Genomic DNA, 14,954 nt, shown 5'->3' on the forward strand with positions numbered 1-14,954 from the left:
CTAATGAATAGACATTGAAATGGGCTTTACAAATGAGTTACAACTAATTACTTCAGATCTGGATTTAATTAACTACCCATGGTTCACGGATATTATGAATCCTAACACATATTATAAGAATAATACAAAATGACACTGTATTCTGACAAGTCTATTATTTACCCATTCATGTTTAATAACAGAAAGTCTTCAAATTAAAAAATAAAAATGCATTTTTCCTGACTAAATTAAGATCTGTGTTTTGCATGCTGCAGGAGTGTCATGTATGTTTATTGATTTCATTACATTATTTCATTACAAAATGATTTCATTATTGCAAATGCCATACTCCACAGTGTGTGAAGGAAAAAAGAATGGCATACATCACATGCAGAAAATATTGAATTAATGCTGCTTTATTGAACTATAAAATTCCACAAAATGAACACGCTAAAAAGAAAATCATCATACAATTCAGGGACACTGTAATTACAGTAAGTAAATGATCTGTCCCAGTAGCATATACTGTACAATTGTAGTTTATAGAAATATGAAGACTATTAAGTGATGTAGTTCAACATTTTCAACTATACATATGTAGGGGACTGATAAATGTATTCCCCATTTATAGTGCAATCCAATAAAGTTTGGAATTTGAGCTTTGTTAAATTTTTTAAACACACTGCTATTATTCTGAACACTGTATGCGGCACAGTAACCAGTAACATTCTAGGAAAAGATATGTCTCTCCCTGAATGCTCTTTGGCACGGAGCAGATGTTGTGAATAACAGCAATTTATAAGCTGATACAGGAGCTCAAATCAGCTGTAATAAATGTGTATGTCTAGGATTGAGCTCCCTCACCTCAAAGGGAGGCAAAAACAGTGTGGGACTCATATTGCAAATTTGCTAATTCTGCTAATTTGCACTAGAGCAACAAATCCAATGTTAGTTTTGATTGTTCTACATGCATCCAATCTAACAAAGCTAATTATTGATCGTTCACTAATAGTGATGGGTGAATCAATTCGCCAGACACAAATTTTCGCGTTTTGCCGCAAGCAAATAATTCACAAAACTGTGGCACAATTCGCAGGCACATAAAAATTGTCAAGCGTCAAAATTATTTGGACACCCATTGACTTTAATGCATTTGGACCAAATAGTCACGCGTATAAAAATTGACGTGTGTCAAAATTGTCGCGCATTAAAATTTTTGAAGTTTTGCGAATTTTGCGGTAAATGCTCAAATTTTACGGCGAAGCAAAATGGCACAGCTTCACCCATCACTAGTCGCTAAGGTTTTTTGCTCATTGTACATTACTTCCTGGAAGTTAAATATTTCAAATCACTGAGTTGCATTAACAGTGATTGAGGCACTATCAAATGCAATATTTCTAGGTATTCAGAGTGCCAATAGATTGGTCTGTTCTGTTTTCAGAAGAATGAACTTTAATTTGTTTGCTTTTATCATTCATTGTGTTGAAAAGTACCATATTTTGTTTAAAACCCTGCTGTGAATAAAACAAAAGAAAAGCTTTTTATATTTATAACTGTAACACCTATTTGGGCCACTCGGGGTTAATTCACCAGCTAGAACACTAGAGCATGGGTTACACGCGACTTACACCCAGGGCAGGGCCTTCGCTAAGTGGAAGTGTTCCCTCTATGGTGTAGTGCAACTACATCCCCCCAGGCTACTGTGCACACAAAAACAACTTGGGCGCCAGGAGGTTCTTAACAATCAGGAATGGTTTATTATGCCAAAAAGGGCAAATGACCACAGGTTTAATACTCACGCAGGAGTTGAGGGAAACAGCATATTGAGAGTTCACACAGATCAAAGGCAGGCTCACACAGAGAGTACACAGGCAAATGCAGTACAACCTTTCCCTCCTGGAAGTTGTCAGGAAAGCAGCTTCTACCCTACAGTCCCTCTTCACTGAGGTCCCTGACTGGAGGCAACACACAGAGCCTTTGGGAAGCTACTCCCTTACTGCAAATCCTTGTTGGAGCTTCAGCTGCTCTTTCTCTCTCACCTCTCTGCCTTTCTCTCCTAGAGAGACTATGACAAGTCTGCCCTGGTGTAACTATTCCTCATTCACGGGGTTACCTGGTCCCCGACTTGGACACATGCCTTCTTCTGGGCCTATTGCACTCAGTCCCCCTGAGCACATCCAGCTGGAATCACATCCAGAGGCAAAAGAGGAAGAGGCCACTCCCTGCACACACTATATAGGAGTGTGTCAGAGCAGTGTCATTAAATCTCTCAGCCTATCACTGTAAAGGTTATTTTGTAACAGGGATTCTACCCAATAACCCAAGGAAATGGTGAATAGATTAACTCTATAGGGCCTGTATCCCTATAGGGCCCTACATAACGTCTCTATATTCATATCTATCTAAGTATCTATGTTACAGCAATCACAGATAACATGCGCTCGTTGCCTGGGTGGAGTTGATCCCAGTAGAAATAACATGCAAAAGATAGCACATTCACAGGACTTATGTAATAAAAGTGTTTTTATTGAAGAAGTGATTGAGGTTTGGCTGGATCCATAGCATTTCTCAAACGTATGTATCTATCTGATTGCATAAATCCTGCAAATGCAATATATTTTGGAAGTTACATGCATTATATACATCTGTAGAAGATATGATTTGAGGTCCTCCTTACCTCCTTTCTATTATGTGCACAGAAAATTGAGCTGTATTCTATGCATTTTCAAAGCATTGCATTAATTTAAATTCATATAGAGTTCAAGATTCTCCGACGTAAAAGCTTGGAATTGCAATGTATTATATTGTTACCGTATGTAAAATGTATCATCTCAGTAAACTCACTTATGCCTTTACTTTTTTTTTTTACAAATGTTCTTTTGGTGGTGCAAAGTATTTAGAATGCAGGAAAAAAATCCTTCTCAAGCAGACTCAAAAAGAAACAATACAAGAGAGGTATCTGTGACATTAACCCAGGACTGAAGTATAAAAAAACACTTAAGTCTAGCTTAGTTTAATCCAAAAGTTAGTGGCCTAAAAACCCTGGAAACCTGCCTGATGTCTGATAATTTGTTGGCATAACGAAACTGGACGAGAGATGTTTTTGAACTAATAAAATAAAAATAATGCATGATTGTATGGAAAGTGGCCATTACATTTTCAAAATGTCAGCCCAAGTAGAAGTTATTCATCTGTTGAATATAATCTTATTATGTATGCATCTACCACTTGGGGACAAAAATATTTACTCTACCAGGGGCTTACGATTTCTGCTTGGCAATTCTATATTTTCAGGGAAATTGTGTGACAGGAAATTGCCTATGAAGTGGTATTCCAATACATTTTCAAGGGTAAGGATTGCTGTTAAGACCGTACTTCTCCTTCAGATTCCTCAAATAAACACAAATCAAATTACAGAGCTGAGATAATACACAGGTGTAACTATATATAGCTCAAAAATTTCACCCAAACTAGTGGACGACCTAGGAGATTTAATCACTCCTATTACAAAATCAAAGCCAACCTTGCCATTTAGTTTAGCGTTTCTAGTATCTAATAGCTTCAATATAAATGAATGCTTTGACATACAGTACAATAATGACATTTATTAATGCAGGAGCTTTCTGCGTCCAACCTCAGGTCTTTTATTCCCAACTGTGCAGGAGCACACGTGAAGCTATCAACATTATTATACCTTTGACTTATCCATTAAATATGACTGTGGTTTTTAGAAGGGGGAGGTTTGAACACTTAGAAAGTCAGAGGTATAATTGCTTGGTAAGAACTCCATATTTGTATTTTTAATAGGAGAAATGGGAAAGTGCTTAAATTTTTTCTCAAGCATCCTGTGGTTATAAGAAGTGGTGAACAAAACTGTCCAGTTTTGCTTCTTAAAATAAATGTAAAACCGAGGAAAATTTGAGGAAACGCCAACATTTAGGCAAATGTTAAACGCAGGGTTGATGGGTGTTTTGTTTCTGTTTCTGTTTACAAATACAGTACATTGACATTTTTTCCAACTTTTTTTTGCAACAAATGTACTAGAGTCAATAGACATTCTTTCTCATATTTTCTTCCTGCACAAAAAGAGCAGAAGGTTTTTTCTGTTTTATGCAAATCGGGTTCATACTTTGTGCACTTTACTGTTACAGTGGCCCTGTTCTTCATATTCGCTTTCCACACAATGGGGCAAATTCACTAAGATGCGAAGTTGCGCCAGGCGCAACTCCGCCGCACTTCGCCAGGCGTAGTTTCGCCAGCGGTTCGCAAATTCACTAAAATCCGAAGTTGCGCACAGGGGTAGCGAAAGGTTGCGGAGTTGCGCTAGCGTTGTTTCGCTATATAAAGCGAAAGTAACACTAGCGAAACTACGCCAGCGTTCGTTAGTGAATTTGCGCAGTAGCGAAAATGCCCAACGCTAGCGAATTAACGCTAGCGTTCGGCGCTTCGCGCGTTAGTGAATTTGCCCCATTGAGTGAAAGATTTAATTACTGTTCCATGTGAATCTTTGCCATTACTCACCCTTTCATATACTCTTGTGCAGGGGTCCCCAACCTTTTTTACTGGTGAGCCACATTTAAATGTAAAAAAGAGTTGGAAAGCAACACAAGCATGAAAAAGTCCATGGAGATGTCAAATAAGGGCTGTGATTGGCTGCTTGGTAGTCCCTATATGGACTTGTAGCCTACAGGAGGCTCTGTTTGGCAGTGCACTTGGTCTTTATGCAACCAAAACTTGCCTCCAAGCCTGGAATTCAAAATTTTGCACCTGTTTTGATGCCACTGGGAGCAACATCCAAGGGGTTGGTGAGCAACATGTTGCTCGCAAGCTACTGGTTGGGGACCACTGGTTGTGTATTGTGTGGAAATAAATGAGATATTGATTGACAAAACAGAGAGTAGTCCCTGCATGTCACCTGTATCATACAAGGGGAAAAAATGCATTAGATACATTTTCATCTTTCCTTGGGGTAAATGCTGATCATGGCCTCTTTTAGGTTTTAATGGCACTTTGGCAACTGCATTTTTTCTTACACAATATCTCAATACCAGAACTTGTAAAAGATCTAACAGAGATATCTTGAACATGATTTGCATGCCTACAATTTCACTTTGATACCCAAATGAAAATATTTTCAATAAAACAAGACAATCAATCAATTCCTTAAATAAACATATTCACAATTATGAAATGCTAATGGCTTAACACTTTTAGTAGTTTGAGAATTAATGTAGATACTTTTGGACATCATTGCACAAACATGGTGTTTGTTGGAATTTTAGTTGTAGCGTTCTGACCAAGGAGTCTAAATCCTGCATCTGTCATATGTCGATTTGTCTTTTGGTATAAGTAAAAATCCAGTTAGTCCAGTATTTCTTTGTATATTATATAGTTATTTTTCTAATTGATGGGTGCTTAAAACTTCATTCTGTTCTCAAGTGGGGGTCTTCTTAATGGTACAGTTATGTTAGCAGCCCTCAAACCAAATCAGTTTGACATCATTTGACCTTTAGTTAGCAAAAATCTTTTCTGAAGGTACTGTACATGGAATCAATATAGTCATACTAAACAGCATCTGTTAATTTTCCTTTCTAATGTACAATAAGGGGCATATTTATCAAGGAAAGTTTTAGGCAACGCACTCTTCGGATCACCCAAGGAATCGCTCAGTCTTCAGATTGCTTGTAAAAAACTTTAGTTTTATTGAAGATTTAACATTTTAACAAACTGTGTAATCCTGCGCCATGAGGTCTGACGCGTTTCGTGTCACTGCACTTCATCAGAGACCTCATTTCCTCCTGGCAAATCCCTCTTTTAAACCCACTTAACCCCTCCCCAAATTCATTTAGTCATAGGTTAACCCTTCAACCATTTCTCAGATATATATAATAAAAAAACAATTGTGATGTCAATGTGCCTTTAAAAACAAACAGTTCATTACTCATGTTTGGATCCATTGGATATTTAATTTCCACCTAAGTTCATTGTTATTTCCGCATTCGTTTAACAAATAATCTTATAGGTTTCGTTCTTCCATGTATGATTTCTGGGACAAAATTGATATTATAATTATTCTGGTTTATTACTACTTATATATATTTATCTATGTATTTCTTTCTTTTCTCCCCACATAAGTATCAATTTATTATAATATAAATAAAGTTTCAATTGAATTAAATTAAATTAAATATCCATGGTTCCAAATCTCCAAAAGGCTTTCCATTTCTCCATTTCATCATTTTCGTTCAAATGCCCTCGTTCAATTAAATATTGTAAATATGTTGCAGTAAAAAAGTTACAATCTTAAATGCCAGAACGGACGTAATTACTTCATACAAAGAGTCAATTCATTTGTTTAGATTCATTCACTTGTAAATGTCTAGCGATTCCATACAATATATCTCTTGTTTACATAAATATTTAGAAGTAGCAGCTGATATCAAACACTGAATTTAGGCCCCTAGGCTGTCTCGTACACAACTTCAAAATCCATTTGGCCTCTGCCTTTAATAGTTTCGCCTGTAGGTCCCCTCCTCTTGGGCCCAAAGTCACTCTCTCTATACCCTGAACCGAAACGAACCGCAAATCCCCATCGTTGCAGCTTCTAAAGTGTCTAGAGACTGGGGTGCTGTCACTGCCCGATCTAATGGTGTTGAGGTGTTCCCTAATTCGACTTTTGAGACTTCTCATTGTGCATCCCACGTACTGCACTCTACACTTCTTGCAGGTAATTAAATACACGACCCCACTCGTGTTGCAATTTATATAGCTTCTTATCTGAAATGTTTCATGTGTGACACTGCATTCAAAATCTTTAGATAGCTCAATGACACCACAGGTCAAGGTCACAGGTTAAAAGAGGGATTTGCCAGGAGGAAATGAGGTCTCTGATGAAGTGCAGTGACACGAAACGCGTCAGACCTCATGGCGCAGGATTACACAGTTTGTTAAAATGTTAAATCTTCAATAAAACTAAAGTTTTTTACCAGCAATCTGAAGACTGAGCGATTCCTTGGGTGATCCGAAGAGTGCGTTGCCTAGAACTTTTGTGTGTGCAACTTTGCGTTCTCCCTTAGCGATAGACTCAGGGCGGCTGCACCTGGGTCACAACGGAGTCCGGGTAAGATCTCACATTTCTAATCCTTTTGGGAATTTTATCCAGTGAACTAGCGAGGGGTCCGGGGCACGGTGCACCCGGACCAACGATCCTTAAGGGTGAGCTGGAATCGGCATTTTGAATGGAAATATGAAACAGTTAAATTTATAATGCCTTCCCGTACCTGTTGATTTACCATAGGACCCGTAGTGTGAATTATTCCTAAGATTCCAATAAGTGACGCTGGGAAAATTGTTTGGTGTAATAGTATGATATGGCTTCAGGCTTGAGGGCCGGAGTTCTATGCGATTAAGGGAAACAGCGTCGCTAGGAATCGTCTTGATTAAAGATTGAATCACAATATATCTCCTGTTCTTTACATTTTACATCAAGAAATGTGCTCTATGGGCAATGAGATGTCGGGAGCATATAATGAACGGGTCGCTGAGCGGCGCAAAAAAGCAGAAGCCGTGTTTAATCAGGAAGGCAGCGATAGCTTTCACCTGACTGAATCCAATTTATTATGGAAACTTGAAAAATTAATGATTAAAGAATTACGAATTTGGTGGGATACGATAACATTAGAAAAGTACATAACGAAGGAAATGATCCCTAGAGGACTCCGAATTAGAAAATACCCAGCGTATGAAATTAAAGATGAGGATTTTATAAGTAAATGGAATAACGCCCTAACGAGGTGTTCATTGGAACTTATGCAGCTCTTGGTTAATCGTAATCAGGATACTTTGGACATTTTGAATGTGGAAATACAAGAGATGGAGGAACAGTTTAAGTCACCCGTGGCGGGACAAATTAATAATCCTGATAGATATACTAAATGGGAAAGTGATATAAAGTCAAAATTAAATAACATAGAATCAGAGATAGTAGCCAACAAAACATCAAAGTTTAATAGAGACAATGGTGATTATGAGGGGAATCGTGTGTATTATAAACCCAATAGGGGGCAATATAGAAGACAACCGAGATCTATTTTAAAACCAAAGGAAATGAATAAAAAACATGTCAGCTTCACTGATACGGATTATGCGGATAGTAGCTTCGAACAGTCTTCTGTCTCCTCCCTGTCTCTCTCTTCTTCCCACAGCACACAGGAACAGCGAAATAAAAAAACCATGGAGATTTTTTCCGGGAAAAGACAAAGCACACCGGGGGAGTCGGAGAGGAACAAAGGAAATCAGAAACAGCAGCGCCCGGAGTACCAAGGCCAGGATTCAGGAAGACAAGGAGGGGGAAAGGACAGAATGGACACTGGGGACAAGAAATATCCACTGAGGGATCGAATTGGCAAGAAACGGAGTGTAATGTATTGAACTTATCTGATATTGTATTGACTCACGAACAATTGACACTCTTGGAAAAGGGTCTTTCGTTTAGTCCTACGTTTGAATTTGGTGTGTTTGATGTATTAATAGACGTGAGTAAATTTGTTAGGAAATTGGTGTTACGTAAGCACTTTGCACAACTACAAGAAAATGCAATTGAGGGAGACGACGGAACCATGTGCACTAATTTAGCATTACCGAGAGTTGCGTGTGAGAGCCCGTGTGAAACAGTCCCGTGCACGGGTTCCGTAGAGGAGGATACACAAAAATCATTATATTTTGTGGATCAAAGGGCTACACATATTTTAGAAACATTACTTGTGGATAGTGGGGAGAGCACTGGGGTTAGAGAGAGGGTGAATCCCGCGATTGTAAATAGATGCTTGAATAAGAAATCCACCTTCTACCCAGTAAACAGCAGGGGAGAAATAGCCGATACCTTTCAGGAACTAGTGTAACGAGATTTGATGAGGTTACAAGAAAAAGAAAAAAAGAAAAAAAGAAGTGAGCAGACGAACCTTACAATGGGCCAAAAAAAAGCATTAAAACAACTTAAAAATAACAAAACATTAACATTTAAACAAGCGGATAAAGGAGGCCTAATAGTGGTTTTAAATACAGAGGATTATGAGAGGGAAGCCCTAAGACAACTAAGGGATAAGGATACGTACAAGGAGCTGAGCTTTGACCCCACATATAAGTTCAGAAAGGAGATTGAGAAAATAGCTCTGTTTGGTAAACAATTGGGTATAATTACCGAAGGAAATTGGAATACAGTAGTACCGGATAATCCACAAATACCCATTTTTTATCACCTTCCAAAGGTGCATAAACATGAAACACCACTTAAGGGGAGACCGATTATCTCGGGAATCCTATCCCTAAACGAAGGGCTTTCTGAACTAATTGACCTTATGTTACAGCCCTTGGTTAAGCGTCTTAGTTCCCATTTAAAAGATACGAGGGATGTGTTACAGCTTTTACATAGATTTGAGTGGAAACATCAGTATGGATGGGGGACGGCGGATGTAGCCTCATTATACTCTAGTATACCACATGAGAAGGGTATGATAGCAATCAAATACCATCTTGATAAATATAGTGACTATAATGAAGGAGAGAAGGAGTTTATACTGGAGGCTACTCTATATCTACTTACACACAATTTTTTTATGTTTGACAATTCCTTTTACCTTCAGACACGTGGGACAGCGATGGGGGCACGGTTTGCGCCCACCTACGCCAACCTTTACATGGGTTGGTGGGAAGAGACCCACGTGTTTGAAGGTGAGAATCCCCTTTTGAATAATGTTGTACTATATAGGCGTTTCATCGACGACCTACTGTTTATATGGACAGGTGATGGTGAACTCTTTAACAGCTTTGTGAAAAGTTTGGATAATGAAGCGTTAAACTTAAGATTTACCAGCTTGTACAATAGGGAGACCATCACCTTCCTTGACTTACTGATATACACTGAAGGGAGCAGGATTGTTACCACAGTATATACGAAACCTTGTGCGGGAAATTCCTTATTAAGGGCAGATTCCTGCCACCCGAGGCATTTCAATAGGGGGATCCCGAGGGGGCAATTCCTGCGTTTACGCAGGAATTGCAGTACCGAAGGAAAATACATAGAAGAATCCTGTAAATTACGTGACAGATTTTTATCTAAAGGATATGGCATGAAAATATTACAGGATGCTTTTATATCAGCCCTCAAGATGGAAAGGGGAGATCTGATCACGGGTGGTAGAAAGAAAAGTGTAAGGGGTCGTGGACTCGGAGGGACAGCCCCATGGAAACATGAGGAACAACAAAAAATCACTATGAGTATGACACACAGTGCCCAGTATAACCAGATTAAAAATATATTTTTGAAACATTTACCGGTGTTATATGGGGACAGGATTTTTAAGAAAATACTTGAACCAGGGGTCCGGGTAGTGGCCCGGAAGGCACCAACACTTGGAATGGCTTTGGCGCCGAGTCTATTTCAATCGGACTCCAAGCCAAAGACCTGGCTTCAAAGTCTAGGAATGTATAGATGTGGATCTAAACGCTGCTTGACCTGTGGTGTCATTGAGCTATCTAAAGATTTTGAATGCAGTGTCACACATGAAACATTTCAGATAAGAAGCTATATAAATTGCAACACGAGTGGGGTCGTGTATTTAATTACCTGCAAGAAGTGTAGAGTGCAGTACGTGGGATGCACAATGAGAAGTCTCAAAAGTCGAATTAGGGAACACCTCAACACCATTAGATCGGGCAGTGACAGCACCCCAGTCTCTAGACACTTTAGAAGCTGCAACGATGGGGATTTGCGGTTCGTTTCGGTTCAGGGTATAGAGAGAGTGACTTTGGGCCCAAGAGGAGGGGACCTACAGGCGAAACTATTAAAGGCAGAGGCCAAATGGATTTTGAAGTTGTGTACGAGACAGCCTAGGGGCCTAAATTCAGTGTTTGATATCAGCTGCTACTTCTAAATATTTATGTAAACAAGAGATATATTGTATGGAATCGCTAGACATTTACAAGTGAATGAATCTAAACAAATGAATTGACTCTTTGTATGAAGTAATTACGTCCGTTCTGGCATTTAAGATTGTAACTTTTTTACTGCAACATATTTACAATATTTAATTGAACGAGGGCATTTGAACGAAAATGATGAAATGGAGAAATGGAAAGCCTTTTGGAGATTTGGAACCATGGATATTTAATTTAATTTAATTCAATTGAAACTTTATTTATATTATAATAAATTGATACTTATGTGGGGAGAAAAGAAAGAAATACATAGATAAATATATATAAGTAGTAATAAACCAGAATAATTATAATATCAATTTTGTCCCAGAAATCATACATGGAAGAACGAAACCTATAAGATTATTTGTTAAACGAATGCGGAAATAACAATGAACTTAGGTGGAAATTAAATATCCAATGGATCCAAACATGAGTAATGAACTGTTTGTTTTTAAAGGCACATTGACATCACAATTGTTTTTTTATTATATATATCTGAGAAATGGTTGAAGGGTTAACCTATGACTAAATGAATTTGGGGAGGGGTTAAGTGGGTTTAAAAGAGGGATTTGCCAGGAGGAAATGAGGTCTCTGATGAAGTGCAGTGACACGAAACGCGTCAGACCTCATGGCGCAGGATTACACAGTTTGTTAAAATGTTAAATCTTCAATAAAACTAAAGTTTTTTACCAGCAATCTGAAGACTGAGCGATTCCTTGGGTGATCCGAAGAGTGCGTTGCCTAAAACTTTCCTTGATAAATATGCCCCTTATTGTACATTAGAAAGGAAAATTAACAGATGCTGTTTAGTATGACTAGATTGAGTCCATGTACAGTACCTTCAGAAAAGATTTTTGCTAACTAAAGGTCAAATGATGTCAAACTGATTTGGTTTGAGGGCTGCTAACATAACTGTACCATTAAGAAGACCCCCACTTGAGAACAGAATGAAGTTTTAAGCACCCATCAATTAGAAAAATAACTATATAATATACAAAGAAATACTGGACTAACTGGATTTTTACTTATACCAAAAGACAAATCGACATATGACAGATGCAGGATTTAGACTCCTTGGTCAGAACGCTACAACTAAAATTCCAACAAACACCATGTTTGTGCACGGATGTCCAAAAGTATCTATATTAATTCTCAAACTACTAAAAGTGTTAAGCCATTAGCATTTCATAATTGTGAATATGTTTATTTAAGGAATTGATTGATTGTCTTGTTTTATTGAAAATATTTTCATTTGGGTATCAAAGTGAAATTGTAGGCATGCAAATCATGTTCAAGATATCTCTGTTAGATCTTTTACAAGTTCTGGTATTGAGATATTGTGTAAGAAAAAATGCAGTTGCCAAAGTGCCATTAAAACCTAAAAGAGGCCATGATCAGCATTTACCCCAAGGAAAGATGAAAATGTATCTAAAATGTATCTAATGCATTTTAAACTAAAGTTTTTTACCAGCAATCTGAAGACTGAGCGATTCCTTGGGTGATCCGAAGAGTGCGTTGCCTAGAACTTTTGTGTGTGCAACTTTGCGTTCTCCCTTAGCGATAGACTCAGGGCGGCTGCACCTGGGTCACAACGGAGTCCGGGTAAGATCTCACATTTCTAATCCTTTTGGGAATTGTATCCAGTGAACTAGCGAGGGGTCCGGGGCACGGTGCACCCGGACCAACGATCCTTAAGGGTGAGCTGGAATCGGCATTTTGAATGGAAATACGAAACAGTTAAATTTATAATGCCTTCCCGTACCTGTTGATTTACCATAGGACCCGTAGTGTGAATTATTCCTAAGATTCCAATAAGTGACGCTGGGAAAACTGTTTGGTGTAATAGCATATTTATCAAGGGTCGAATTTCGAATTGAAAAAACTTTGAAATTTAAATTCAAAAGGACTAACCAAAATGAAGTCAAATTTTTTTTGGTAGAATAGGTCTGTTTTTGCCCAAATTCGAATCGTACGTAACGAAGGAATATCGCATTCAATCAGAATTGACTCTAAATAGGTTCTAGGAGGTCCCCCATAGGCTAAAACAAAAATTCGGCAGGTTTCAGATGGTGAAAGTTCAAAGTCGAATTTTTAAAGAGATAGTACATGATAAATTTTGATATTCGAATTTTTGAATTTTTTTCAAATTCTATTTAAATTTGGACTATTCAATGGCTGAAGTACGCAAAAAATAGCTTGAAATTCTAATTTTTTTCATTCCAAAATTCACTTTGACCTTTGATAAATCTAAATTTGAATCTACTCAAAACTCGAATGGAAGGTTATTTATGAAAAAACTCGAACGTCTAATAATCAATCGAATAGTCCTGACCCGACAAATTTTAATTGAATTTCAATCATACAAACTGAGTTTTCCTATGAAAAAAATCTCGAATTTCATGAGGGCAATTGGTATATTCAAATAGCCATTCACTTGTAAATGAACGCGGCAAGGTTTAGTTGGTGAATATTCAAATAAGAACTGTTTCCATGGTAATCTTACATTCAAATTTACATTCAAGTTTGTGCTTTTAAATTCGAATTTGTGAGTTTTAAAAATTTTGAAAATTTGAATTTACAATTCGACAAATCGATATTTATCAAGGGTTGAATTCGGCAGGTTTTAGATGGCGAATGGTAGAAGTGGAAATTTTAATGAGACAGTACATGATAAATTTCGATATTCGAATTTTTGAATTTTTTCAAATTCAAATCGAATTAAGACTATTCCCTAGTCCAAGTACACAAAAAATAGCTCGAAATTTTAATTTTTTTTCATTCGAAATTCACTTCAACCTTAAATAAATCTCCCCATGGTGTCTTAGCAAAGCCAATTATCACCATTGTCTGTTTTGTAGCCATGACAAGTAGCTGCTACTAGTAGTTCTGTGCCTCTTTACCCTAATAGAAAGGAGTCTATATCTAAAAATTTCAAGGGCAGTGCACCCAAATTTATTTCATGGAGACCCTCATATGTGCATCAAAGTCTCAAGGCTCAAAAGTGTGAACACCAGCGCTTTTACTCTATTCTTTGAGATTGCTTTTACTGTTTAATGTTTTTCCATAACAGTTAGGGGCCGATTCACAAAGGGTCGAATATCGAGGGTTAATTAACCCTCGATATTCGACTGGGAATTAAAATCCTTCGACTTCGAATATCGAAGTCGAAGGATTTTAGCGCAAATAGTGCGATCGAACAATCGAAGGATTATTACTTCGATTGAACGATAAAATCCTTCGAATCGAACGATTCGAAGGATTTTAATCCAACGATCGAAGGAATATCCTTCGATCAAAAAAAGTTAGCCAAGCCTATGGGGACCTTCCCCATAGGCTAACATTGAGTTCGGTAGCTTTTAGATGGCAAACTAGGGGGTCTAGTTTTTTCTTAAAGAGACAGTACTTCGACTATCGTATGGTCGAATGGTCGAATGATTTTTAGTTAGAATAGTTTGATTCTAAGTGGTAGTCGTAGTCGAAGGTCATAGAAGCCCATTCGATGGTCGAAGTAGCCCAAAAAACACTTCGAAATTCTATGTTTTTTTACTTTGAATCCTTCACTCGTAGTTAGTGAATCGGCCCCTAAATATCAAAGGCATAAAATTAAATAAATGATTGTAGAAAACCTTACATTCTTACATTGCTTATTAAAAAGATTCAGTTAACACTATTTTCAACAATTTTGGTTTGAGAAAAAAAACTCTTTCTTGCAGCAGGGTATTCTCCTGCCTTAGAGATGCTTTCATCAAATATTATTGCTTTGTAAATCCAATTGAGATGGGCGAATCTGTCCCGTTTCGCTTGCAGGAAAATTTGCAAAACGGCGAAAAAATTTGGGAAAAATTTGCAAAACTCATTGAAGTCAATGGGCCTCAAAATAGTTTTGACGCGAGTGACAACTTTTACATGAGCAACTATTTTGTCCAAGTGCATTAAGGTCAATGGGTGTCTGAATAATTTTGATGCACGACAATTGTCATGTGAACGTCAATTTTGTT

At 37.7% G+C, this 14,954-nt stretch overlaps 1 protein-coding gene across 1 annotated transcript in view; it reads left to right on the top strand.

The window, feature by feature from the left end:
- The first annotated feature begins 7,491 nt into the window (after positions 1-7,491).
- Positions 7,492-14,954, top strand: part of LOC121394107 (interphotoreceptor matrix proteoglycan 1-like) — a 173,416-nt gene continuing 165,953 nt past the window's right edge. The window contains 2 exon segments of the mRNA XM_041564109.1: positions 7,492-8,397; positions 9,621-9,708. Of these exon segments, the coding sequence (XP_041420043.1) occupies positions 7,492-8,397; positions 9,621-9,708 (994 nt within the window).

The sequence above is a fragment of the Xenopus laevis genome, chromosome 5S, assembly GCF_017654675.1.
Source record: "Xenopus laevis strain J_2021 chromosome 5S, Xenopus_laevis_v10.1, whole genome shotgun sequence".
Taxonomy (NCBI): domain Eukaryota; kingdom Metazoa; phylum Chordata; class Amphibia; order Anura; family Pipidae; genus Xenopus; species Xenopus laevis.